This window comes from Cervus elaphus, chromosome 9 (genome assembly GCF_910594005.1).
Source record: "Cervus elaphus chromosome 9, mCerEla1.1, whole genome shotgun sequence".
Classification (NCBI taxonomy): domain Eukaryota; kingdom Metazoa; phylum Chordata; class Mammalia; order Artiodactyla; family Cervidae; genus Cervus; species Cervus elaphus.
The window spans coordinates 49,231,155-49,257,118 of record NC_057823.1 but is presented as its reverse complement, the minus strand read 5'-3'; the positions used below and the strand labels follow the sequence as shown (position 1 = coordinate 49,257,118).

Below are 25,964 nucleotides of genomic sequence, written 5' to 3'. Positions count from 1 at the left end.
AAGGCCAAGATCCCAAAAGAGACAAATTGCCCATGTTTACACTCTCTGCTAAGCTACAAGCCACAGATGTCATAATATTGGCTAATACTCATCACATAAGGTGTTAAGCAACTTATATGGATTATCTTATTTAGTTTACGCCCTGTGTGTTCAGTTGCTCAGTCCTGTCCAACTCTGTGACCCCCTGAACCGTAGTCCACCAGGCTCCTCTGTCCTGGGATTTTCCAGGCAGGAATACTGGAGTGGGTTACCATTTATACTTGTCACATATCATATTGAGCAACTTATATGGATTACCTTATTTAGCTTTCTCCTTACCCATAAGGTTAAAAAAAAAAAAAAAAAGTATCATTCCCATTATACAGATTAAGCTAGAACACAGAGAAAGGTTAAGTTAAACACTCAACATACCATTGACTGCATACAGCAGAGCTGGGATCTGACCTCAGATACTCCGATTCTAGAGCCAGTGAAGCACTAACTACCCAGTCATCTCTCTCATGCAAAGACTCAACAGGCCTGTCCCAAGAAATTCTAAGATCACCAGTGGTTCATAAACAGTTATCTTTCCCAAATTCTTAAACACCTAGGACACAGATAACCCATTAGGAAATGCAGGGAGTAAGTCTGGGATGAACAAAGGAAGGCCTCCTGCCGAGAGCAGATGATAAAATCAAGTGGGCAGTGGGTGACCAGTGGCACAGTCTGAGTCACACCTTTGAGAGGCTCACTGGAGCAGGGAGCCAGCCTGACCCACCCAACCCTGAACCCTGAATTCTGAGGAACTCGAGGCTGTCTACATCCCCTGGGAAAGACAAGGCAACATATGCTGGTTCTCTGACTCACATACTGGACTTGACGGACTCATGTACCACCTTTCTTGGACCTGAGTTCCTAAGTGGAAATTAAATGCTGGAGGATATTTGCCTTTTACTAATATGATCTGCCAGAGCATGAGCTTATTTGCATGGTGACGGTTAATGAAACGATTAAGTGGTATGCATGGAAGCTAAAACATGGGTTGAAACTTTTCAATTTTCATCTGCAATAATGAGCACTAGGCTCAGGTTCTTACCCTGTATTTCACATCCATTAATTATTTCAGTGACTACAGTTACAATTAATAAAGACTCAGCCATGTGTGTTAAATCTTAACATTCCGTTTTCTCATCCGTCAGTTGAGTGGAGGGTGTGCAGAAGGTTGTGCTGGAGGGCAGGATGAGGCTCTGAAGTCCTTTCTTAGCAAAAAACGTACTGATGCAGACCTGTGTGCCCAACACCATGCCTTGTGCTTCACCTGCCTTACCTCACTAAACCCTCACAATGTAATCTCAGTAAGTGTTTTCATTCCCCTTATGTCGTCACTGCCTCGCAGGTCACCCCTCAGAACCTGAACCTGATTCTCCACAAGGCCCCTCGCATGCCCCATTCTGTCCTTGCACCCGGCTTCCTCATCTCCAGATACCCTCCCACTTCACTCTTCCAAAGTCATCGTCTGTCCTCAGCAAAATCCCGTGTCGCTGCCCCCTGCTCTTAGAGACGCCTCACCCTCTTGCTCTTCCTTAAGACCGGCTCTCCTAAGGACCCACTTCCCCTGCTGTCCTCTCAAGTGGGGCTGGCTTTGCTCCCCCAGTCCTCATGCCCCTGGGCTGAGAGAACTGGGGGAGGGAGCGCATCTCTCTCTTATTGTTCCTTACCACTCCCATACCTTTCTCCTTCTCTCCTCCTGGGAACACCGAGCTCTGAACCAGCTTTCATCAGATTACATCACCCATTATTCCACATCATTGGAGCTTGCAACACTGGGGCACTCCCTGCCATTTCTCCATGGTTTTAGTTCCTGCTGTTTAAATTCCCGATACTTTACACACAGACCATCATTTTAACACCTTGACTGAGTTTTATGAGCTGTCTCCTCCAGTGGTCTTACTTTAGTAAGCCTACACATCTCATGATCACTACACGTCTCATGATCAATAAATGCAAACTCTCCATAATCTGAGCATCACACATCACAGTCTCTGACTACTAGCTCAAATTTTTATATCTCCCTCAAATGTCCCAGCTCTGTCAATCTTCTGCCCACTCCCACGACTTCTAACTCACTAACCTAACCACCGTATTTTTTTATAGGCTTTATTTTTAGAGCAGTTTTAGGTTCACAGCAATATTTAACAGGAGGTACAGAGTGTTACCATATACCCCCTGCCCCCACACATGCATAGCCTCCCCCATCAGAATGGAGCACTTGTTACAACTGCTGAACCTGCACTGACACATCATTATCAGCCAAGTCCATACTTCAAATCAAGGCTCACTCCCGTCCTCATACATTTTGTGAATTTGGACAAATGTATAATGACAGATATCTACCGTTGTGGTATCATGCAGAGTAGTTTCACTGCCCTAAAAATCCTCTGCTCCACTATTCATCCTTCCCACTCCCCAACCCCTGGTAACTACGATTTTGTGTGTGTGTGTGTGTGTGTCCCAACTGGTAAAGAATCTGCCTGAAATGTGGGAGACCTAGGTTCAATCCCTGGATTGGAAAGATCCCCTGGAGAAGGGAATGGCTACCCACTCCAGTATTCTGGCCTGGGGAATTCCATGGACTGTATAGTCCATGGGGTCGCAAAGAGTCGGACACGACTGAGAGACTTTCACCTTCACTATCTCCCCAGTTTTACCTTTTCCAGAGTGTTATACAGTTGGAATCACACAGCATCTTGTGGCCTTTTCAGATTGGCTTCTTTCACTTAGTTACATGCATTTAAGGCTCCCCCATGTCTTTTCATGGCTTGATAGCTCATTTCTTTTTAGCACTGAATATTATCCCACTGTCTGGATGTACAAAAGTTTACTTATTCATTCATCTACTGAATGACATCTTGGTTGCTTCTAAGTTTGGGCATTTATAAATAAACATTCATATGCAAGTTTTTATGTAGACGTAGCTTTTGACTCCTTTGGGCAAATACCAAGGATCGTGATTGTTGTATCACGGTAAAAGTATGTTTCATTTTGTAAGAAATCATCAACTTTATATTTAAAATGGAAGTCCTGTCTCCCTTCATGCTAGCCACAATTCACGGACTATCATAATCTCCCCTGACTTCTTGTAGTTTTTGGCAAAAAATACAATCCTGGTAAAATCTAATTGTCCACCTACTCATGCTGGCATCCGGAGAGATGAATGTGGTTACAAAGAGTCAACCATACTAGCTGGGCTCATCTTAAAATAATTGTATTTATTTATTTCTGGCTGTGCTGGGTCTTCACTGCTGTGTGGGGCTTTTCGTGGTGAGCCAGGGCTATTCTCTAGTTATGGCACACGGGCTTCTCATTGAAATAGCTTCTCTTGTGGAGCACGGGCTCTAGAACATGCAGGCTTCAGTATTTGCGGCACGTGGGCTCATTAGTTGTAGTTTCCAGGCTCTGGAGCATAGTTTCAATAGTTGTGGCACATGGGCTAACTTGCTCTGTAGAATGTGGGATCTTCCCAGACCAGGGAACTAGCAGGTGGATTCTTTTACCACTGAGCCACCAGGGAAGTCCCTAGCTGGTCTCATTTTCAATTTCTAACCATGACTCTCAAATGGGCTTTTACTGTTCTTTAGCAATAATATCCTGTCTCCCTAATCTATTCACTCTTTAATTGACCTAAAGTCTATTTCAGACCTCCTCCCCTCAAACTTCCAGCACCTTCTCCCCAATTCTTACTCTCAGCTGGTAATTTTTCTATTTCACTAGAAAAAAAAAAATTGAAGCAATAGAAAGAATATGTCTACAGAGCCCAACACCAATGCATCCACCTACTACTACCCTCACCCACATATTTGACCTTCCCTCCCACTACAGATAAAATGAATGTGATTCAAGTTCATTCCTCTATTTATATGTTACACCCAATCTTCTGTCATATATGCTGTTGAATTAAGGGATTCATAAAACGATATACTGATATCATATATAATGATCAACATAATTATCTACTGGAAAATTCCCATCAACCTACAAAATATTGTGATTTCTCCCATAAGGAGAAGGAGGGAAAGAAGGGAGGAAAGGAGGAAGTCAAGGAGACAGGAAGGGAGGAACAGTGAAAGAAAAGAGGAAGCTTCTATTTTTACCCCACTTCTCATACCAGCTACTTTCTGTGCCCTCCTGTGTATCAACACTCCTCACAAGGGCTGTCTATAATAATACAGGTGGAGGGGGGGGCCTGCTTAGTCTCTCAGTCGTGGCCAACTCTCTGTGATCACACGGACTGTAGCCTGCCAGGCTCCTCTGTCCATGGGGAGTCTCCAGGCAAGCATACGGAAGTGGGTTGCCATGCCTTCCTCCAGGGTATCTTCCCAACCCAGGGATCAAACCCAGGTCTCCCGCATTGCAGGCAGATACTCTACCATCTGAGCCACCAGGGAAGCCCAAGAATACTGGAGTGGGTAGCCTATCCCTTCTCCGTGGGATCTTCCTGACCCAGGAATCGAACCAGGGTCTCCTGCATTGCAGGTGGATTCTTTACCAGCTGAGCTATTTGGGAAGCCCTAATAATACAGATGGAAGTCTTCAAATCTCTCTCTTTCCATTCCTTGATCCTCACCAGTTACACCCTTCACTCAAAACTGCTCCCATCAAGGAGACCAATGGCCTCCAAGTTGCTATATCCAATGATCAATTCTCCGTCCTCCTCTTATTATATTTGGAGAAAATAATACTACCAATTTTATAAGGTGATCATTTAATGAAATGCTAAAATGTTTAGGAAACTTTTACTGCAATCATATCTTAAAAACTCTCAGTCTAAATGTCAAAGGCAGAGAACCTCCCAGGTTTACAGCATGCACATGTTGATTTATCTCCATTTGTATTTCAGTTGGAGCTCTCAATAAACACTCCTTCCTCACAACTGGGTCTCTGACAGGAAGAGAGAGGGCCATGGATTCAAGACCCACACTCTTTTTTCATCTAAGGTCTCCATGGGGGAATGAGTGTTGATTATCCTGTATGATATGCATGTCTTCACAGCATCAATCTGAGAGATTCATTTAACTTTTGACCCATCAGAATAATGAGCTTCTCTCTGTCTCCTGATTTAAGTTTATCCATAACTTTGAAAAAGTTTGAGAGTTGGTGTTTTTAACCAAAGTCAAACAAAATAATAATTTCCTATAATTGGTGCTGTCAAAACAATAGCTTCAGCACCCAAAATTCAAGGTATCAGAATACCATATTACATCATTTTGGTTTGTCCTCCTCTATGTTAAAGCCAGCGATCCATCTCAATAATAAATGAGTTTGTGAAATTTATGGGCCAAAGGGAAAAGAAAAAAATTCTGGGCCAATAAAAAAAATCAAAGGATCTCTATTAATATCTCTGTTGAACAGAACACAAAAAATAATGGCAAATGAATTCTCTAAAAACTGTTCAGTACATTGACCAAATAAAACACTCTGAGCCAGTAATTTTGGATTGAAAGCTGGAAAAAACTTGCTGGTAATATTTTGTTCCTAGAAAGAAAACTTCTAAATCTTCAAACCAGTATAAGAGCATCTAATTGACCATCTTATTTGTCATATTAATAAATATACCTAAGCTACGGGTTCAAGAGTAAATAATCCATATTTGCAAACAACACCCTTGTCTATGTAGAAAATTCCAAAGAATCTACAAAGCATGACTTCAGCCAGGTCACAGGATATAAGGTTAACATATAAAAATGAATCATATTTCTATATACAATAATGAGTGAGTAGACATTATTTTAAAAATATTTCCAATAGCTAAAAAATTGAAATACTTATACATAAGTCTTACAAAACATATGTAGACTCTACAGGCTGAAAGTTATAAAACACTGATGCAAGAAATCAAATAAGATCTAAATAATGAAGAGATATACCATGTTCATGGTTTGGAAGATTCAATTAATTAATTGAATTAATTAATTAATTCAACACAATTAGGATGTCAGTTCTCCCCAAACTATCTATAGACTTAACATAATTCCAATAAAATTCATAGCTGAATTTCTTAAATACATGAACAAGCTTATTAAAAAATGAATATGAAAAAGAATGGCAAAGTTGGAGGATTCAAAGTACCTCATCTTAAGACTTAATATAAAGCTACAAAAACAAAGATAGTTGGTATTAGTGAAAAACAGATAAAGAGATCAAGGAAGCAGAAAAGAAAGCACAGAATTAAACCCATACGAATGTGGTTAACCATTCTTGACAGCTATACAAATCAACATCATGGAGTAAGAATAATATTTCAACAAATGAGGCTGGAACAAATGAAGATCCATGTCCTATAAAAGGAACCTTGACCTATGCCTTATACCTTATGTAAAAGTTAACACAAAATGGCTCATAGACCTAAATATAAAACCTCCAGATGTACAAGGCTCGGGTTTGGAAAAAGCAAAGGAACTGGAGATTAAACTGCCAACATTCATTGGATCATAGACAAAGCAAAGGAATTCCAGAAAAAAAAAAAATCTACTTCTGTGTCATTGACTATGCTGAAGTCTTTGACCACGTGGATCACAACAAACTGAAAAATTATGAAAGAGATGGCAATATCAGACCACCTTTCCTGTCTCCTGAGAAATTTATATGTGGGTCAAGAAAACAACAGGCACAATTGGACATGGAACAATTAACTGGTTCAAAATTGGGGAAGGAGTATGACAAGGCTGTATACTGTCACCCTGCTTGTTTAACTTACATGCAGAGTACATCACGTGAAATGCAGGGCGGGGTGAATCACAAGCTGGAATCAAGGTTGCCAGGAGAAATATCAACAACCTCAGATATGCAGATGATGCCACTCTAATGGCAGAAAGTGAAGAGGAACTAAAGAGCCTCTTGATGGGGATGAAAGAGGAGAGTGAAAAAGCTGCCTTTTAAACTCAGCATCCAAAAAACTAAGATCATGGCATCTAGTCCCATCACTTCATGGCAAATAGGAAGGGAAAAAATGGAAATAGTGAGATTTTATTTTCTTGGGCTCCAAAATCACTGTGGACACTGACTGCAGCCATGACATTAAAAGACACTTGCTCCTTAGAAGGAAAGCTATAACTAAGCTAAACAGCATATTAAAAAGCAAAGACATCACTTTGCCTACAAAGATCCATATAGTCAAAGCTATGGCTTTTCCAGTAGACGTGTACAGATGTGAAAGCTGGACAATAAAGAAGGCTGAACTTTGAAGAATGGATGTTTTTGAATTGTGGTATTAGAGAAAACTCTTGAGAGTCCCTTGGACAGCAAGGAGATCAAACCAGTCAATCCTAAAGGAAATCAACCCTAAATATTCACTGGAAAGACTGTTGCTGAAGTTGAAGCTAAAATACTTTGGCCACCTGATGCAAGGAGCTGACTCACTGGAAAAGACTCTGATGCTGGGAAAAATAGGCAAAAGAAGAAGGGGGCGGCAGAGGAGAGATGGTTAGATAGCATCACCAACTCCATGGACATGAATCTGAGCAAACTCCAGGGGGCAGTGGACAGAGGAGCCTGGTGTGCTGCTGTCCATGGGGTCACAAACAGTGGGACACTACTTAGTGACTAAACAATAACGACAATGAAGTTCAATGTATAGTTATCATATACTCAGCAATTCCACACCTATATATTTACCCTGAAGAACTAAAATTTTATCTTCATACAAGAACCTATACATTAATATTTACAGAAGCTTTATTTGTAACTGCCAAAAATGTGAACAACCAACTCCTTCATTGAGTGAACAGATAAACAAACTGATACATGCATGCAGTAGATCTGAGTTAAAAGAAATGAACTATTAATACACACAACACTCTGGATGAATCTCAAAGGAATTATACTGAGTGAGAGTAGCCAGTCTCTATAAAGATTATATACTGTATGATTCCACTTATATGACATTCTGGAAAAGGCAGGACTCTGGGGCCTCTTCGTCCCATGCCCAGCACAGCTACAGCTCATGGTCCCAAGAAACACTGCACTTGCAGCAGCTTCAAAACACTGAATCTGGACAAACTGTTGTGCTAACTCTTTGCCCATCCATGAGCTAAGAATGGCTGTCTCTTGTTTCTTTCTTTAAGAACAGACCTGAGTATGCCCCAGCAGGAGATTAAGTAATGAAGATGTGCATACAGCAGTTCACGGAAACAGATGGCAACGTCTACACTGATATAACCTACACCGCTGGCTTTTTGGGTATCATCAACATTGACAAGACTAGGGAGAATTTCCATCTGACTGTGACACCAAGGGTCACTTAGCTGGTTCACTGTATTACTCCTAGAGAAGCCAAATGTAAGTTGTACAAAATGAGAAAAAGCTTTATGGGTACAAAAAAAGATACCTCATTTGGTAAGCCATGATGGTGATACTATCCACAAGGTGAACATCATTCAGACTGGTTTGCGGACAGGCAAGACTACAGATTTAATCAAGTTTAATACTGTGAACCTGTGTGTGATAACTGGAGGTGTTACCCTGGGAAGGGTTGGTATAATCACCAGAGATGAAAAGAAGTTAAGAAATCCAGAGTATCTTTTTAACGTATGGATTATATGCAAGTGAGAGAAGAAGAATCAAAGGTTTCTTGAGCATTCTGTGTTCACCACTCCATAAGGCAATCTTGCTCCCAATTCAATAATTAAAAACCATAAAAAAGCAAGAGATTTTTTTTTGCAAAGATTCCTGCCCTCAAGAAGCTTATATTCTAATGAAATATATGGACAATAAATATAATAAATAACATGTATAGATGTCATAGAGTCATAAGTATTGTGAAGAAAACAAAACAAAAAGGAAAGGGTGAATGCAAATGGAAAAAAGTTACAATGTTTTTAAAAGATACTCAAGGAAGTCTTCTGAGAAAGTGACATTTGAGCAAAGACTTGAAGAAGTTGAGAAATCTGTTCTTGTAGATTACCTGGGGAGAGAGCATTATAAGAAGAGAATAGCCAGTACAAAGGTCTAGTCCATGTCCTTTGAAGTGTGTTTGAAGAACAGCGGGGTCAGGTGGCTTGAATAGACTGAGGGAGAGAGAGAACCACAGCAAATCAGTGAGAGAATGGAGAGGCTAGGCAATGTATGTCCTTACAGGGCGGTATAATAAGTCTACTTTTACTTCGAGGGGATGGAGCGCCGTGGGAGGGTTTGAGCAGACCAGTGCCATGAACTGACTGCTTTTTCTAAATATCTTTCTGACTGATGTATGGAAAATAGACCATAGAAGACCAGCACAGAATGAAGGAGGTCAGTCAAGAGTCTCTTGGTTAGTCTAAGCAAAAATTGATGGTTTAGATCAATATATATGTAGAAGGTATTGCTGGAGGAATCTGCTACTAAATTGTATGTCAGGTTTAAGAGGAAGGGAGGAACCAAGGATAAATTCAAGGTTTTTTTGTCCTGGACAACTGATAGGTTGGGAAATACTAGTAAGGCAGAGAAGACTAAGTCCAGAGTTAGTTTCATTGACTCTGAAGTGCCTATTTGGCATTCAAGTGGAAATACCAGATGACAATTGGCTATAAGACTCAAGTTCAGGAGAGAAGGCTGAGCTAAAGATATAAAATTTAAAGCCATCAGCATATAGATAGTATCTAATGATCTTAGATAGGATCACTAAGGCAATGAGTATAAAAAGACAGGAGAATTCAAAGGACTGGGCACATCTATAGGACATTCTAAAACTAAGACATCAGGGACATGAGAATTAACCAACAAAGATGCAAAAAGTACTCATTAAGGAAGAAAAATCACAGAACAGTATGTTATGCTGGAAGCCAAGTGAAGAATGTATATCAAGGAAGAGGAAGTGATCAGCTCTGTCAAAGCACCTAACAGGTCATGTAAGATGAGGACTGAGAACCAACCACTGGATTTAGCAACATGAAAGGCATGTGTGACCTTGACAAGAACAGTCTCAGTGGAAGCAATGGCTAGAGTGTGAAAGTTTTGCTGAACAGGGTAAGAAATATGTAAGGAGGGCAACTATGAGTGTACACAAGTCTCATGAGTTTTTCTACAAAATGGAACAGAAAACTGGAGTAGGAATTGGAGAGGGAAGTGGAGTCAAGAGGCGTTTCTTATTAAGAGAAGAGAACAGCAACATGTTTGCATACTAAGCCAGCAGAGAAAGGGAGAGATTAACAATGCAGGAAAGAGAAACGAAGAGCAGTACACGGGACTGATGTTGGGAGGAGGAGCTGGCCTTAAGACAGGAGCAGGGGCAGTTCACCCAGAGTAAGAGGGGAAAGAGTCCATGTATGAAAGAGATGTATGAAAGCAGACGATGGGGATGCTGTGAGCATGTGGAGCTCCTCTTCTGATGCGTTCTATTCTCCAAGTTAAAAGGGAACTAGGAGCGGGAGGAGGTTGGACAACAGGGTAGGAGAGGTCTGAAACGCTCGTTTGGGACAGGAGCACCGGGGACTCCTTGAGGTCGGAGGGGCTGAGTTTACAGCACGCCGACTCAGTGCGGGTGTGTGCTCTCCAGCCACGTTCACTGTGCAGAGGCGGGGGCAGAGCAGTGGAGAGTCAGACCCAACCAAAGTCAGGCTTTAATCCAGTGATGGGAACAAAACAAGAGGAGGGCAAGAGAACTGATGGGTGCAAGGATGATAGTAAAGATTACCCACAAAACGGGAGCTCTGCAAGGAGGGAGACAGGGACCTGGCGGGGGTGAACACGTGGTACGGGCAATGGCTTGCAGGTTTGGTGAAACCAAAGGATTACCAGAATTGGGGCTCCAGATGGAGAAAGCTGGACATATAGGGGGTAGTGGTCAGAGAGAAGGAGACCGAAAGTTGGGGGCATGGAGGAGCTTCAGTTATTGGGAATAACTAAGAGAATGAATGGTTGAGTTTGCACTGAGGATAACATCACTAAAGAAAATGTTATCATGGAAATGAGAGGGCAGGGTAATGGGAGGGACATCTTCTTCGATACTGAAACCACCAAGAACAGCAGCAGTTGGGTGAGTGACAGTGAGAGAGGAGGCAGAATCTTCAAGGAAAGCGAGAAAGTAATCAGAGAGATGAGTCAGTGACCAGTATAAGGAAAAGTGGGTTCAACCTGTTAATTTATCTCCCTGAGTCTCGGTTTTCTCACTCATGAGTTGGAAATACTGACAGGCCCTCTCACGTGAGTATTTTGTAAGGCCTGAGTAAGATGATGCAGGCAGAACACCTCTCACCCAGTGGACCTGGCAGACTTCAGTATGCCGGGATGTGGGATTACTTAAAAGGGCATCTGTGAAGTCTTGGGAATATGTCGCATCTCTCTGACCAAAGGTAAAAAGTGTGGCTGAAAGGCTCACTGAGCTCAGGGCTATCCCACTTTTCATAATCATCAAAATCCCCCAGATGTGCGCCCATGGCTCTCCCTCTCTGTGGGAGGCTGGGCCTGGCATGAGCCTCCAGTCTGCAGCTATCCACACCCATGTCATCTCCATCTTCCTGGCAGGCTGGTTTTGTCTCTTCCACCCACATGCAGGCACAAAGTGCACCGCCTTCCAGACAGTCTTAATTCAGAAGGCAAAAGCAAACTGTTTTGGCTGCCCTGGCACTTCTCCCTTTTTTTTTATGGCCCAGCTAGTAAAAAGCCCAGGGAAGTGAAAGTCTCTAATGTAATGGTACCTTCCATCCTGAACTGCACCGAACCCAGAAATGCACAGAGGCTCTGAGACGGCACAATCTCAGTTGCCCGTGACAGTCTGCTGGAGCAGTCATCTTTCTACCCAACATTTCCCAAACACCCTCCTTATCCCTAAATTATATATAAAAATGAAAAGCAGCCACTCTCGTAGGAAAACATTTTCTTGATCCTTTTCCTTTTCTTAGCTAACAGTCACTTGCTTCTTTCTCTAATACAAAAGGGCATTTTGATGCAACAGTGCTGCAAGGAGAAACAAATCATTAATTTAGAAAAATGGTGGTGTTCCTACAGTTTGCCAGGCTCCCATCTATTTGCTGAGGAATCCAGGGTCTGGAAAAGCAAAACCACACTCCTGTTTACCAACTACTATTTATCACTCTCAGGGCTTTTGACATTGAGTAACAGTGAAAGTGACATTTGGCTCTTGTGCTGCTTTCAAATAGACTCATTTCAACTAAGAAACCAATAAGAAACCCTATAGGGGAAAACATTTTTGGGGAGGAGTGGTTTGAGGGTGACATGAAACATTCTTCTGTCCAACATTTTGGATCATTATCTGGAATTGAAGCAGTGTGTTTTAGGGGAGAGAGAAATTGGCACGTCACAAGGAAAGGCAGTCAGCCTCTCAAGATAATTCAGAAAGGTGTGCCTCGGGAGGGGAAGAGAGAAACCCACAGGCAATTCATTAAACAAACAAAAAAAAAGAGGTCAATGTCTGAAAATGATTATTCAACAGGCAAGTAATTTAACTTGCCATGATTTGCTGTACAAAAGGATCTGTGCTAAGGAAAGGATAGTTAGATTTAAATTACATTTGATTTTTAAATTTATAAGCAGATTTTCCAGCACATTAAAACAAAGCACACCTGTGTACATTTTTTCCCTCCAAATTTAGTATATCAGCCATATCTTTCCAGCAAACTTCCTGCGTAGAACAGTTATCATCACAGATTGGTGGTAAATGAGTAAAGTGATATTCCCATCAGCCTTAAAAGTGCATCTCCTTATCACTCCTCCCTCAGATCAGGCAATGGTAATTGCTGCTTTCAAAGAACCCAGGGTGGGCTTTGGCAGGCATCAGAATCACTCAGAGAACAAGGTTAAAAGATTAACCTTTTAAGATTAAAAGACAGGTTAAAGACAACTTCCTGGGTCTCATCCCCAGGAATTCTGAGTCTGTAAGTCTGCAGTGGGGCCTGGGAATCACAGTTATAGCACATCCAAGGTACTCTGATGCAGGTGGCCATGGAACACAGCCTGACAAATCCTGGCTTAGAAAAGATGTCCTCTAGACTACTGTAGCAAGAGAAACGGCCCTGCCTTCTGGTTCCAGCACATTCCCTGGTTCCAGAGTGGTCTATTAAGCTCACACTTGGTGGACAGCTGCTGATCGACACTGCTGAGCTAGGCAAGCCCATCTGTGGGGTTCGGTGTGACACACCCCTGATTTCTCTTTATTCTGTTAGAACGATTACAGGAAGTTATCTATGCAATGCAAGGATTTTGTGGTGGGCGTGCTGGACCTATGCCGAGACACAGAAGAGGTGGAAGCGATTTTAAATGGTGATGTGAACTTCCAAGTCTGGTCCGACCACCACCGTCCAAGTCTGAGCCGGATCAAACTCGCCATTAAGTACGAAGTCAAGAAGGTAAGCTTCCCCACCTCTCCTGGCCTTTCTACCTCCAGGGTTGCTGGCCGACCTTTGTGCTCACACATATTTTGTTCCCACAAGAGGATGGAGACAATAGCAATTATCCGACTCACCTCTAGACAGGGGAACCTCCAGCCTTGCACGACTGCTCAGAGCTCCCTCCTCCACCCCCAGCCCACCAGGAGAGAGAGATGATGACAGTCATTCTATGAACAGGCTTCGAGCCTGGAGAATAAAAGAGGAGATGTTCAGCCTCCAAACTACTGGCGAGGACAGGGTTACAGTGAATGCTGCCATCAGCTAGCAGGCCAATTCTCAAGTTTTCATGAAAAAACATACCACTCAGTTCTTTCAACAGCACTTATTGAGCTTTCTCTGTGTGCCTGGGGACTTGTGTAGAAAACATCTTAGTGCAGAGGCTTTGTGAGATCCATGGTTCTGGGTGGCTTAGAGGAATTTCCCTCTCAAGGCTTATGAAAGGCTTTAATAGGAAGCATGATTAGACTTCCAAAAGAGTAAGTCCTACCTCCTCAATCAACCTCAAGGTGTCTTTAATGGCCACTGGCACCCAGGAGCCCTCACACCCACAGTGACTGGTCAGACTGAGGTCCTAAGGAGCAAGATTCAATTATAGTTCCACTCTGGATGTACTCTGGATTTTATAGAATCTGCTCTTATATTAGTTGGCATCATTCATCCTGATGAAAACTGCAGAGCTCCAAAGATCCATGTGCTTCAGTACCAACTGTGCTTTCCAAAGAAGCAAAATGGCTGATCGGTCTTTAAGGGTTGTTTTTTCCCATCTATTTTACAGGGTGACTACTGGGGGTATTCCCAATACCTCCAGATGGGCTTCTTGGCATTTTTCTTCTTGTCTGCTTATCTTAATTTGTGTGATGTGAACCATTCTTCAACAACAGTATATGGTATTCATCTAGAGAGAGCTTCTAAGTGTGATAAAAAAATCTTCCTATCCTTTTAAATTTAATAATAATAAAAAATTCTAGGAAAAATAGCTTTTTTCAAAGACTGTGAGTCCTGAAGATAAAATTGATAAGCCATGGGAAAGGTAGCCTTAGATAAATATTCAAAACCATAGAGCTATGGGAGGGGAGGAGTCAGGCTGCAGTTTCAGATAAGTACAATCCTACTGACCGAGTGTAGGGGGACTCATGTTTTAGCTTATCTCAAGAGCTCGCTGAGACTGTTCACCAAAGTACAGCAAGCAAGCGTTTCCTAAAGGTGCTGAGATATTCATGGTCTTGGAGTTCAGAGACACCCTGCTGTAGAGACTGCATGTTATGGTGGTAATAGGCTTAAGTTTCTAGCATTTCCTTTCTTTCCCAAGCCATGGTATTCTCCTGTCTTCTAGTACAGAGTGAAAGGGGAAGATGTATTTGACACCCCAAAGAAAAGAAGATGCTTGATATTTGTAGATTAGCATTCACAGTTTTGGCTCTTCACAAACAATCCCAACAGCCCAAGAAATGCAAGCATTCACCATATTTCTGAAACATAAATCCAAATCTCTTAGCAAACCAGTCACTGAGGGTGAATCCTTCAGCTAGTCCACAGTATGGCCACCACTTCAGAGCCTATAATATTCCTCCTCATTGTCAACTATCAAGTACAAAATCGTGCTGGTGATGACTGAGAAGAAAAAGTGAAACACTATAAATGTGAGAGTTTTGGTCAGAATAAAAAGGTTTTGTGAGGGAGATTATTTACTCTAGTGATATTAGGAGAGTCATAGAGGTCTCAAGAAATACCCATCATGAATGTCAAGAGTCTACTGCAATCCATAGGTAGGAAGACGATAAATGACCTGCATAAAACATCAACCTTGCTCCCTTCAAAAATCTCCGATAGGTAAATTCTCTCAAATCACATATGCCATCATGCTACATAGACAGACTCAGAGTTTTCCTTGACATTTATTCTGTCGTGAATTACCAGCAAAAATATCTAATATTTTAAAATCTTATTAATATTGTAATGAGATTTCATTTTTAATTTATGAACTTTAGCATGCTTGCATGGGCACGGTCTAACCCTGGGTCTTTCAATTATGAAACGACCAACACCAAGGCCTATTTACACCTGACATATATATGAGTCTTCAGGCTAGAATATAAAACCACAAAAAAAAAAAAAATCCTAGAACTTGCCATATATCAAAGCAAACCATTAATTCAGTGATTAAAACAAACTAGTTATTTTTGGCAGTTCCATGAGCTGCTAATAGGTCTGACTTTAAAAAAAAAAAAAAAAGGCTTTATGTCCAAATAAATTTAGAGACCTTGAGTTATGCAGAGTCAAAGAGATTTCTTTGCTTAAAGACATTATAGAGCCTTGATCATGCACTGCTACTCTAAAAGAAGAAGAGTACAATAGGTATTACTGGACCGCAATACTCTCTTTCTCATGGAGCTTCTGGTAAGACTAGTTTTCCATGTAACAGCCTCAATATTTATGAAATGCATAAATCTGAGTGAAATGGGTGCTGCTCTGTCGCTGGTACTGCACCCCAGATCACATCCTTCATCTGAATGTTTGCCTCTCCTCAGGCATCACCCTAATGTCTGGTCCTCTGGCTGCCTCGACCATAATGTCAGCTTCCATGAGATAAAGACAATTATCCCACTATGACACAAGGGACCACTTAGGAAAGAAGGATGAAGAGAGTGTCAGGAGATTTCTAGCATGATTCTTACATTTAATGGCCACACAGTCTTGGCTAAGTCCTTGAAGCTCTTTGGGCCTCATTCCCCTTCTGAAAAATAGGTGTATAAGCTTTTGCTTCACAGGATTTTCTCTGAACTTTCAAAGGAACTGATATGAGAAGAATTGCTCTGTAAACTGAAAAGGTCTCTACAGCTACTCAGGGAAGCATCATCGTTGTCATTCAGCGATGCTCACCCTTCTTTGGAGCTGGAGGGGTTCTTTTATCCCCAGAAACACTCTCTAGCTTGTCCTTTGTTATCTCCCCAACTCTTTGTGACCCCATGGACAGTAGCCTACCAGGCTCCTCTGTCCATGGGATTTTCCAGGCAAGAGTACTGGAGTGGTTTGTAATTTCCTTCTCCAGGGGATCTTACCGACCCAGGGATCAAACCCAGGTCTCCAGCATTGCAGGCAGATGCTTTACCGTCTGAACCACTAGGGAAGCCCATTCTATCTTCTAGAATGCTAGAAATGTCCCCCTGGGAAAGGACATCATCCCTATAACCTAAAACTCCTCTCCCAAAGACCAAAAGGCCTTGTGAGGATATGGTTGTTCTCCATGACTTCTGCCTTAATAGGGGGACTCAGCAACCCCACTGTGTTAGAAAGGCAGTGTTGGAGAAGTGGCTAAGTGGGTACCCTTATAGGTTAATCACTGTCCAACCACTCATTAATGGGGTCACTTAGGTTATGCAATATACATGTACAGTATACATACAGGCCTTCGTCTTCTCCCCCACAGTCAATCTGGCCGTCTCCTCCATTTCTATCTTTGACCCCAGGGAACTATGCATAAATGTCCTTCTTAAAGGCTGTCCTCTCCCCTTGCAGAGCAACTCTAAATAAATGCTTAGGGACTCTGAGCCTCACCAACTGGAAGGACCTAATCAGTCTCTGAATGCATTCAGGTTCACTTGGGCCCAGGCTACATCCATAAAGAAAGCCCATTGTCTGGAACATGGTCACTGCTGAGTGACTCATCACAGAGACTGAGATACAATCCTTAGTGCTCCTTTTAACATGTCCAACTGAAGACTCACATCTGGGTCCTTCATTCTTATTCCCCACCCATCTTTCCTCTTTATTGCTTCATTTCTAGACTTAGCAGGGATGCTATTTTCCTTACTTCCCCCTGTGTCATCTTTTCTTTCTTCCTGACTTCAGGTCTGCCTTGATGAAGATCAGGTAAATCTCTACTCACTCTAAGAACTTTGTAGGCATGGGTCTTCCAGGTTCAAAGTGCCCAAGGAGAGTAAGACAAGAGACCCAGAAGGTCCTACTATGCACAAGAGAGACCTTAACTCCACCTGTAGAAGAGATGCAGGCCTCCTTGGATATAATTAAGCAAAAGACTGCTACCAAAAAAAATAGAAACACATGAATATTTTGTCCAAAATTATATTAGTGTCATTGCAGAAAGCATGTCTATTATTAGGCAATATCACCAATAAGGGTGGTTCATTTAACCCGACAAGTTGTTTTAGCCCCAGTCTATGAGCCTTATAGACACTGATAAGCCTGCCAAGGATCCTAAGGAAAGGAAGACACAGTCTTGCCCTTAAGGAGCTATCAGTGCAGTGGGTAAGGTACAGATAGATATGCTATGACCATAAAAGTAACAGCCTCTGTACTCAGCTAGCTGAGCAAAGTACAGTTCATAGCAGTTACCTTTTTCAGACTTCCAGGTGGCCCTCAGTTCTAGGCTCTTGATACAAGGCTTGATTTGGAGGATGTAATCATGGTCCTTCCAACTTATGAGACCCACCCACTCTCCTCTAGAAGCAGCTCCACTCAGCTGAGCTTCCAGATCCCAGAACTTCAGAGGTACCCCCACCCCCGGACTCTGCCAAGCTCCTGGGTGATTCTTAGCCCAGAAATCACATAAAATAAAGACCTAGGATAGGACTATGGGAGACGGAGAAAGCCTCAGGTGGAACCCTCACTAGCCCCACTTAGTAACACTTTCCCTTTTGCTTCACATAGCACGCTATACTAAGGAAAAGTATCCCCTGATCTGCATTCACTGGCTCACTCATCATTTCATTAGCATCTACCGATGTCTACCACATCACCAGCTCTGTGTTCAGCACTAGAGACTGAGAAGCCCTAAATCTTTCCCTTGAGGGGTACATGGTAGCTATAGATAGAGATGTGTGAACAAAGGGTCACCATCCTGTCTGAGCAAGGTACACAGGATTAAGAAGGGGGGGCATGGGGGTCAGAGGAAGCAGTGACCAGCTCAGTCTGGATATCAGGAGAAGTTTCCCAGAAGTGGAAATGCTTGAGGTGGGGCTTAAAGGATGAGAGGTGCTAGATGGGATGGAAATTTAGGTAGAGAGAGGTTAAAGTTAAAAAGCCACAGACACCTAAGAAAGAGTGGCACATTTAGGAAAGAAACATGTTTATAGGAGGATGTGACTGAGGCTGTACTACTATGGGAACGGGACAAACTGGAAAGCTTGTCAGAAGCAGATCCTCGAGGGTATTACACACCATGCACAAGCTTGGCCCTTATCCTGCCAGCACTATCCTACAGAATTTTCTATGACGATGGAAATGTTTTGTTTCCTACTGTCTAATATGGTAGCCACTACCACATATGGCTACTTAGCACTTGAAATGTGGTTAAGGTAATTATGAAACAGAATTCTTAATTTTTCATTAATTAATTAAAATTTCAATAGGTAATTGTGACCAGTGGTTACCGAACTAGACAGTATGATGGTATATCCTCATTCACGCAGTCAACAAGCTTTCACTGAGTGACTATAAAGCATGCTGTGCTAATCACTGAGGATGTGGTATAGTGACTGAAACTGACATGAAGCTAACCATTGTGAGGAAGACAGGTATTAGTCAAAACAGCACAGTGAAAAATTGTAGTATTCCAACTGAAATAGTGTTACAAAACAGAAAAACATGACTTTACAACTTCTAAAGACAGATACAACCTAATTGGGGAAGTCAATAAAGACTTCTTGGAGGAACTCATGAGAAAAGTTAACCAGAGGTGGTGAGGGTATTTCTGGCAGAAAGAACACATTCAAAGCTGTTCAGAGCATGCACAAAGGCCCTGTGGTGAGAAGAAATACAGCATGTAAAAGGAACTGGAAGAATGTGAATGTGACAGACTAAGAGGCATGAGGAAGAACGGGGAGTGGGGTGAGTCTAGAAAGGCAGACAGGAACCAGACCAGGCAGAGGCTTGTAGACCATGCAAAAGGATTGTTTTTGTTCCTTTTTTAGGAATAATAGGAATCCATTGGAGGATATTAATCAAGGTGGTTGTAAAGATTAGGACAGAAAGCCTCTGAGAAATGCTGGAAGGCAAAAAGGGTAGGTGTGGATGCAACATAATTGTTGAGCAAAAGGGACAGACTATTAATCAAGGCAGGTGAAGTTATGCTGTGTTAACAAGCAAAACCAAAGCTGTATCAGCTGTCAACCAAAAAAAAAAAAAAAAAAGGTTTATTTATCACTCATCATTGGAGATCAAACCAGTCAATCCTAAAGGAAATCAACCCTGAATATTCATTGGAAGAACTGATGCTGAAGCTGAAACTCCAATACTTTGGCCACCTGATGCAAAGAATTGACTCACTGGAAAAGACCCTGATGCTGGGAAAGATTGAAGGCAGGAGGAGAAGGGAGTGACGGAGGATGAGATGGTGGGATGGCCTCACCGACTTGATGGACATGAGTTTGAGCAAGCTCCGAGAGTTCGTGATGGACAGGGAGACCTGGAGTGCTGCAGGCCACGGGGTCGCAGAGTCAGACACATTGAGTGACTGAACAACAACAATAATCACTCATACTATTTCCATCTTGCAACAGAATTCAGAGGAATTCACTCAGGAACCCAAAACGATAGAATAGCCACCACCTCAAATATTTCCACCCTGCCAAAGGGAAATCCAACCCTGGAGGGTCTCATATCAGCAATTAAACACTTCCACCTGGAAAGGACACACGGTGCTTCTGCTTACAACTCATAGACAATTAGTCACATAACCCACCCTGCCATAAGCAGGGCCAGAAAGCATTGAATAGTCCTGTCATGCATTTGAAAGGAGAGAAAAAAAAGGAGCTATTTGGTAAATAGCACTAATGACCACCAACAGGAAAAAAATTTGAGGAAATTCATATTAAGAGCATCTTCACCTCTGTAAATAGGAAGCAGAATCACCCTCTGAAGTAGAAGGCAGCCTGGGGAAAAAAAAAAAATCTTTTTAAGGTTTGGGAAGGGAATTCTCTGGTAGTCCAGTGGTTAAGACTTTGTCTTCCAATGCAGAGGGTGTGGGTTCAATCCCTGCTCGGGCAGCTAAAGATCTCATATGCCTCATAGCCAAAAAATCAAAAAACATAAAACAGAAGCAATACTGTAACGAATTCAATAAAGACTGAAAGAAATGGTCCACATTGAAAAAAATGTCTTCAGAAAAGTTTGGGGAAAATTCTGTAGGAGATGGGAGAGAGAGCTGAACAACAGAGCCAACAGTCTTGCCAACATTAGAGATTATAAATTCTTTGGCAACAGCCTGTGTTCTTTAAAAAAAAAAAAAATGAAAAATCTCTACAAAAAGATGGAAACATATAAAGTCAATGTCCTCCATGAACCTCAATTCCCTGCTGAGAACTTCAAGATTCTTTCATGGACATGGAGCCCAGAAGTACACAAAATGTGCCCAAAGGGCACAGCACACAGGTTCGCTCAGAGAACGCCAAGGTGGGAGGGGCAAGCTCAGAGGGGAGAGGCATGGGGGGGAACATCCCACCCACATCACCGCCCTGTCTAAAGTTGGGCCAAGGCCTCTAACAACAGCAGAAGTCCCTTTTGCTTCTTTCTTCAAAAATTCACCCTCTTGTGCATATTTTTTTACAGTCTTGTTGTAAGTTGGCCCATTATTCTACCTGGAAAAAAATCCCATGAGGAGATGACAGAAACTGTTGCGTAGCAATTTATAGTGGCCAGGAGTGTGCCTGCTTACATTCTCCACTTACTAAATAGGAGGCATTAGGAACTAAAAGGTACTTGATCAGCTGGCTGGCAGAAGCCCCGTGGATAAGGCCGATGCTCCTCCAACCCTCAAGAGCCTCCTGGCCTAAATCTGTGCTGGGAGAGACCATGAGGCCCAGCAGTAGATGCACAACTGGCTGAAACCCCTCCCCCTAGTGTGGTGACCACAGGCAGGGACACCAGAGAGGGCAGCTGACCTCTACTGAGGTTCAGAGCCATTTCTTCCGTCTGCAGAGAGCACAGGGAATGTGCGGACACCAGGGCTTTCTAAAGGACGTCTGAGAGGCCAATCAGACACTCAAATGCTCTGAGCAGACTTTCTCCCGCTGTGTTTTCCTGCTGAGGCATCATTGTGAACAGATGCTCAGAGTTAAGAAGACCAGAACTGTCACAAACACAGTCTGGCTGGTCAGACACCACCCCAGACTGTGCTGCAGGATGCCCAGGAGCTGTCAAACACTACTGGAATCCACTGGTATCGAAAACATCAATCAGCGTCCTCTCTGGGGATTCTTCTCAGAACTTTTGAGGTCCTAGCCTGGTCACACGGTGCAAAAACGACCAACGTCCATTCATCTCTCGGCTCATAGGGGTTATCTCTGGCCATGGAAAAGTAGTTTTGTTTTTCTCAAGCAGCAACCTTAAGAAGGACTAATGCAAGTACGTGTGTACCCCTTTTCTTCCTGGAAAAACTCTTGAGAGAAGAAAAATAAATGCTGTTGGGCAGCAGCTTACTGTTGTGGCTGGAAACCTGACCACATATGTGGGACCACAAATCCCAAGTCCTTCATTTACCAGACAGGTGGCCTTAGATATTTCATCTCTGGGGCTCAGTTTTCTATTCCATACAATGGGAACAAATAACAGTACCTATTAAATAATAATCTATGTTTATTAACCCATAATATAGCTTTATTTTGAGGGGGCCCCAAAATCACTGCAGATGGTGACTGCAGCCATGAAATTAAAAGACGCTTGCTCGAAAGAAAAGCTATGACAACCTAGACAGCATATTAAAAAGCAGAGACATTACTTTGTCAACAAAGCTCTTCTAGTCAAAATTATGCTTTTTCCAGTAGTCACGTATGGATATGAGAGTTGGACTATAAAGAAAGCTGAGTGCCAAAGAATTGATGCTTTTGAACTGTGGTGTTGGAGAAGACTCTTGAGAGTCCCTTGGACTGCAAGGAGAACAAACCAGTCAATCCTAAAGGAAATCAGTCCTAAATATTCATTGGAAGGACTGATACTGAAGCTAAAATTCCATTACTTTGGACACCTGATGCAAAGAACTGACTCACTGGAAAAGACCCTGATGCTGGGGAAGATTGAAGGCCGGTGGAGAAGGGGACAACAGAGGATGAGATGGCTGGATGGCATCACTGACTCAATGGACTTGAGTTCAAGCAAGCTCCAGGAGTTAGTAATGGACAGGGAAGCCTGGCATGCTGCAGTCCATGGGGTTGCAGGGTCAGACACGACTGAATGACTGAACTGAACTGAATATAGTTAGAACACAGTACATAATGTTAGCTAATAGAAACTATATGCCATGTTGTTCTTAAAAGCAGAACCTATCCATAGGACAAAACCAGTTTCTCTCAACCTCAGCACTATTGACATTTGGGGCCAGATGACTCTTCACCATGGGCACTGTCTTGTGCATTTCAGGATATTTAGCAACATCCCTGGCCTCTATCTTAGGTGCCAGTAGCACCCTCCTTGCAAGTTGTGTCAACCAAAAATGTCTCCAAGACATGGTCTCTAAAATCCCTGGGGGAAGGCGTGGAGACAAAATCATTCCCTGTTGAGAATCTCTGGGATGGTTTTGGGATCAAGGCTCTAACCCCTTCACTGTAAACCACTGAGGACAGGGACTGCAGTTCTCTGAGGACGCACGGCATCTATAGACCAAATAGATCAAAATCAAATGCAGTGTATCTCTCTGGAACAAACTAAGTTCTCCTACTTAGCTGCACAAAGGAACCACCTGGCTACTTTGTAAAAAACAGCAAAGTCAGTGCCCCAGCCACAGAGCTTCTAATCCAGTTCTCCTGGGTGGGAGCCCAGAGATTGTGTTTTTTGAAAGACTCTCTAATGATTCTAAATTTTGTAAAGACTGAGTTCCTGGTAGGTGGAACCTCTCCTCATTCATCTTGGTCTCTGAAGGCAGGAACTAGTCCTCCCTCTGCACATAATAATGTGCAGGCTCTGTGGTGAGCAGATGAATAGACAGATGGGAGTCAAGTGTGAACACACAGTCTTACTGCACTCCATACATCTGTAATTCCCCTGAGGACCAAAAATCCATACAACAGAATTCAGCTGATGTTCCAGGCTGGCCTGAGAATATGGGGCCCTCATCCCATTGCCTCCACTGCTCACCTGGGTCCCATCTGGGTTTGTAACTCTGGATAAGAGCTCTGACTCTGCAGAGAAGCCCTCACAATGGTTCATGGCCTGGCAGTCTCAGGGATGGAGATGAGTGGTGGGTGGCTTTAGGGTGGCCCCGCATGTCAGGGAGAGGCAGCGGGGCCTCTGTCCTCCATAGGGGAGCTCAGATCACTGAAGAGCTCCAGACTGGGTCTGAGGAGTGCTCCTCTGCTCCCCGGCCTGAGTTTCAGACCTGCCCCCACACCGTGCCTGGCTCAGCTTTGAGAGGAACAAGCAGAGCATGCAATGCGTCCTCTCTGCCCTTCCTCAGGCCTGCTGCTATCTCTCACACAGCTTTCTCTAGAGAGCAAATACTGCTGCACATTTGCAAAAGAGATTTCAGTTCCTCCAAGTCCACACAACCAGACAAGAAACTACTGTCTTTTTGGCTATTTTGCTGCCTTTTGTTCAGCTCTTTCAATGTATAAATATTTGCATGAAAGGATAATCCTGTTAAGCATTTTTCTTCTTCTCGGTGCCATGTAACCTTAGCTTGTGTGCCTTTCCTTATACCCATCATGAACTGCATCTGTGAAGGTATTCAGAAGCTGATTATTTATTACATTCTGATTTAGGGGCTAACAAGAAGAGAGGAATTTGAGGAGCACTCAAGGAAGGAATATAAATCCCCACTGCCTCCAAGAAATAGATGCAAACCAGATCCATTTACTAACCAGCTTGTCTTGTGGGAAGGACAAAAGCCATTTTCAAACTGTCACTTTTATCCCAGAGTCTAATAGATCTTAGAAATTAGTCATCGCCCCCCCTCCTCCAAGGACCTGTAACTAACTCGAGTAATCAAGCTAAAGACTAACTACACATTTTTGTCTCATCATTTCTGTACTAAATGCTCATATATGGATTCACAGTCTTAATGAGCATTTGATCTGTTATATATTCCTCCCATTATGTACCATAATGCATTACTCTTTTATTAACATACATCTGCCTAAGGTCACTTGCAAATTTCTTGATGGAAGGGGGTTTTGTGAGTATAATTGTGAATGAAAATCTTTGCTTAATAGAGATGCTTTGATTTATATACTCCAAGCCTTAGTCCTATCTTGTCTGGATTACTACAGCAGCCTCAGCTGACCACCTGCCTCTGCCCTCACCCTCCCCTTCTCCTCACCAACACACAGAAGCAACAGTCAGAGAACTTTCTAAAATAGATCTCATCAGTCCCCACTTAAATCTTCCATCTAAAAGTGAACAAGAAAGGCACAGTCCCTGCCTCCAAGGAGCTGTGAGTCTAACAGGCATCACTTCCAGAAGCAGAGCTGGAGACAAGGGTCCCTGTGCAAGTGAGTGAGAAGCCTGCAATGAAAGGCAGAAGGAGTCCACGGCAGGAGCAGCCAGGCTGAGGTATGGTCTCAGGGAAGCCTCCCTGAAGAGCACTACAGGCGTGCTGCCGTGTGAGTCCTCCTCTCATCAGTCACTCTCCAGCTCCATGCCTGCTCTTAGAGTAAATATCATTTGTTGTTTGTTTACTTGTTTACTGTCTACTTCCCTCACCACGGTAAGCTCGATGGTGGCAGCTCTCCACTGTATTCCTAGCCTGGAGCAGACCCAGGCAGGTAGAATATTCTCAAAAATATTTACTGAATAAGTGATTGACTGAGTTTTCCTCCAGTTTTTAGTTTTCTCAAATATAGCAAAATCCCATGTTTAAGGTGAGATACATTCCTAAAAGCTGTGTAGGAAATTCTCAGGATTCTCTTGAGAAATAAAATGAGATGAACAGGAAATGAGCCCATGATGACCTGTTACACATTAGGCATTATTTGTTTCATTCCTAAACTCCTACAACTATGGGCACAGAGTCCACGGCAACTCAACAGCATGATTAATGGCCTTATTTTATTTAAGAATGAAAAGAAAGAAAGGTCATTTAAATACAAAATACCATTGTTTGATTAGTACAGTTAGTAGTAATTTGGCCAGCAAGCTGCATCCTGAAGAAATTACAAATCAATTAATCTTTTTATACTTAGTATTCCATAATAAAACCACCCGATATATCATCATCTGACTGCTTTGCTTGCTCCCTCTCTGGTACGGTGTTAGCTCTTCCTGAACTCACAAGGCAGACTTGTGAGCCTGAAGGAGGGAATAATCATGTGACACCTATTATCAGCTAAATCTGTAGACATTAAAAAGCCAAGACCCCAGTCCCTGTCATCAGAAGCTTACATCCTCAAGGGCTCCACACTTCTGACTCCAGTCCTTTGTCTAATGAGAAAAGCAAAGATTCATTCAGGCCAAAAGTGTTGTGGGAAATCCTCACAGAGGCAGAGGAGGTAGATGCTTAGTCAGACCTTGGAAGGTGTGTCAGAGGGATTCCAGATGGAGAAAACAGTGGGGCAGAGGACAAAGCTGTGATAATGTCTACAGAATCAGAGGTGGTCGGGTAAGGGCACACGGGAAGAGAGGCTGTGGTAGAGGGGACCGAAGCGGGGGCTGGGCGGCAGG

The 25,964-nt window shown here is 42.8% G+C and overlaps 1 protein-coding gene across 5 annotated transcripts in view; it reads left to right on the top strand.

Moving 5' to 3' along the window:
* TRPC7 (transient receptor potential cation channel subfamily C member 7) overlaps positions 1–25,964 on the top strand; it is a 139,932-nt gene that overhangs the window by 30,331 nt on the left and 83,637 nt on the right. For 3 of the 5 annotated variants that reach the window (XM_043914007.1, XM_043914005.1, XM_043914006.1), the window contains exon 3: positions 13,134–13,316. The exons of the other annotated variants lie outside the window; for them this stretch is intronic. In XM_043914007.1, coding sequence (XP_043769942.1) covers positions 13,134–13,316 — 183 coding nt within the window. The remainder of the gene's footprint in view (positions 1–13,133; positions 13,317–25,964) is intronic. 5 annotated transcript variants of the gene reach the window in all.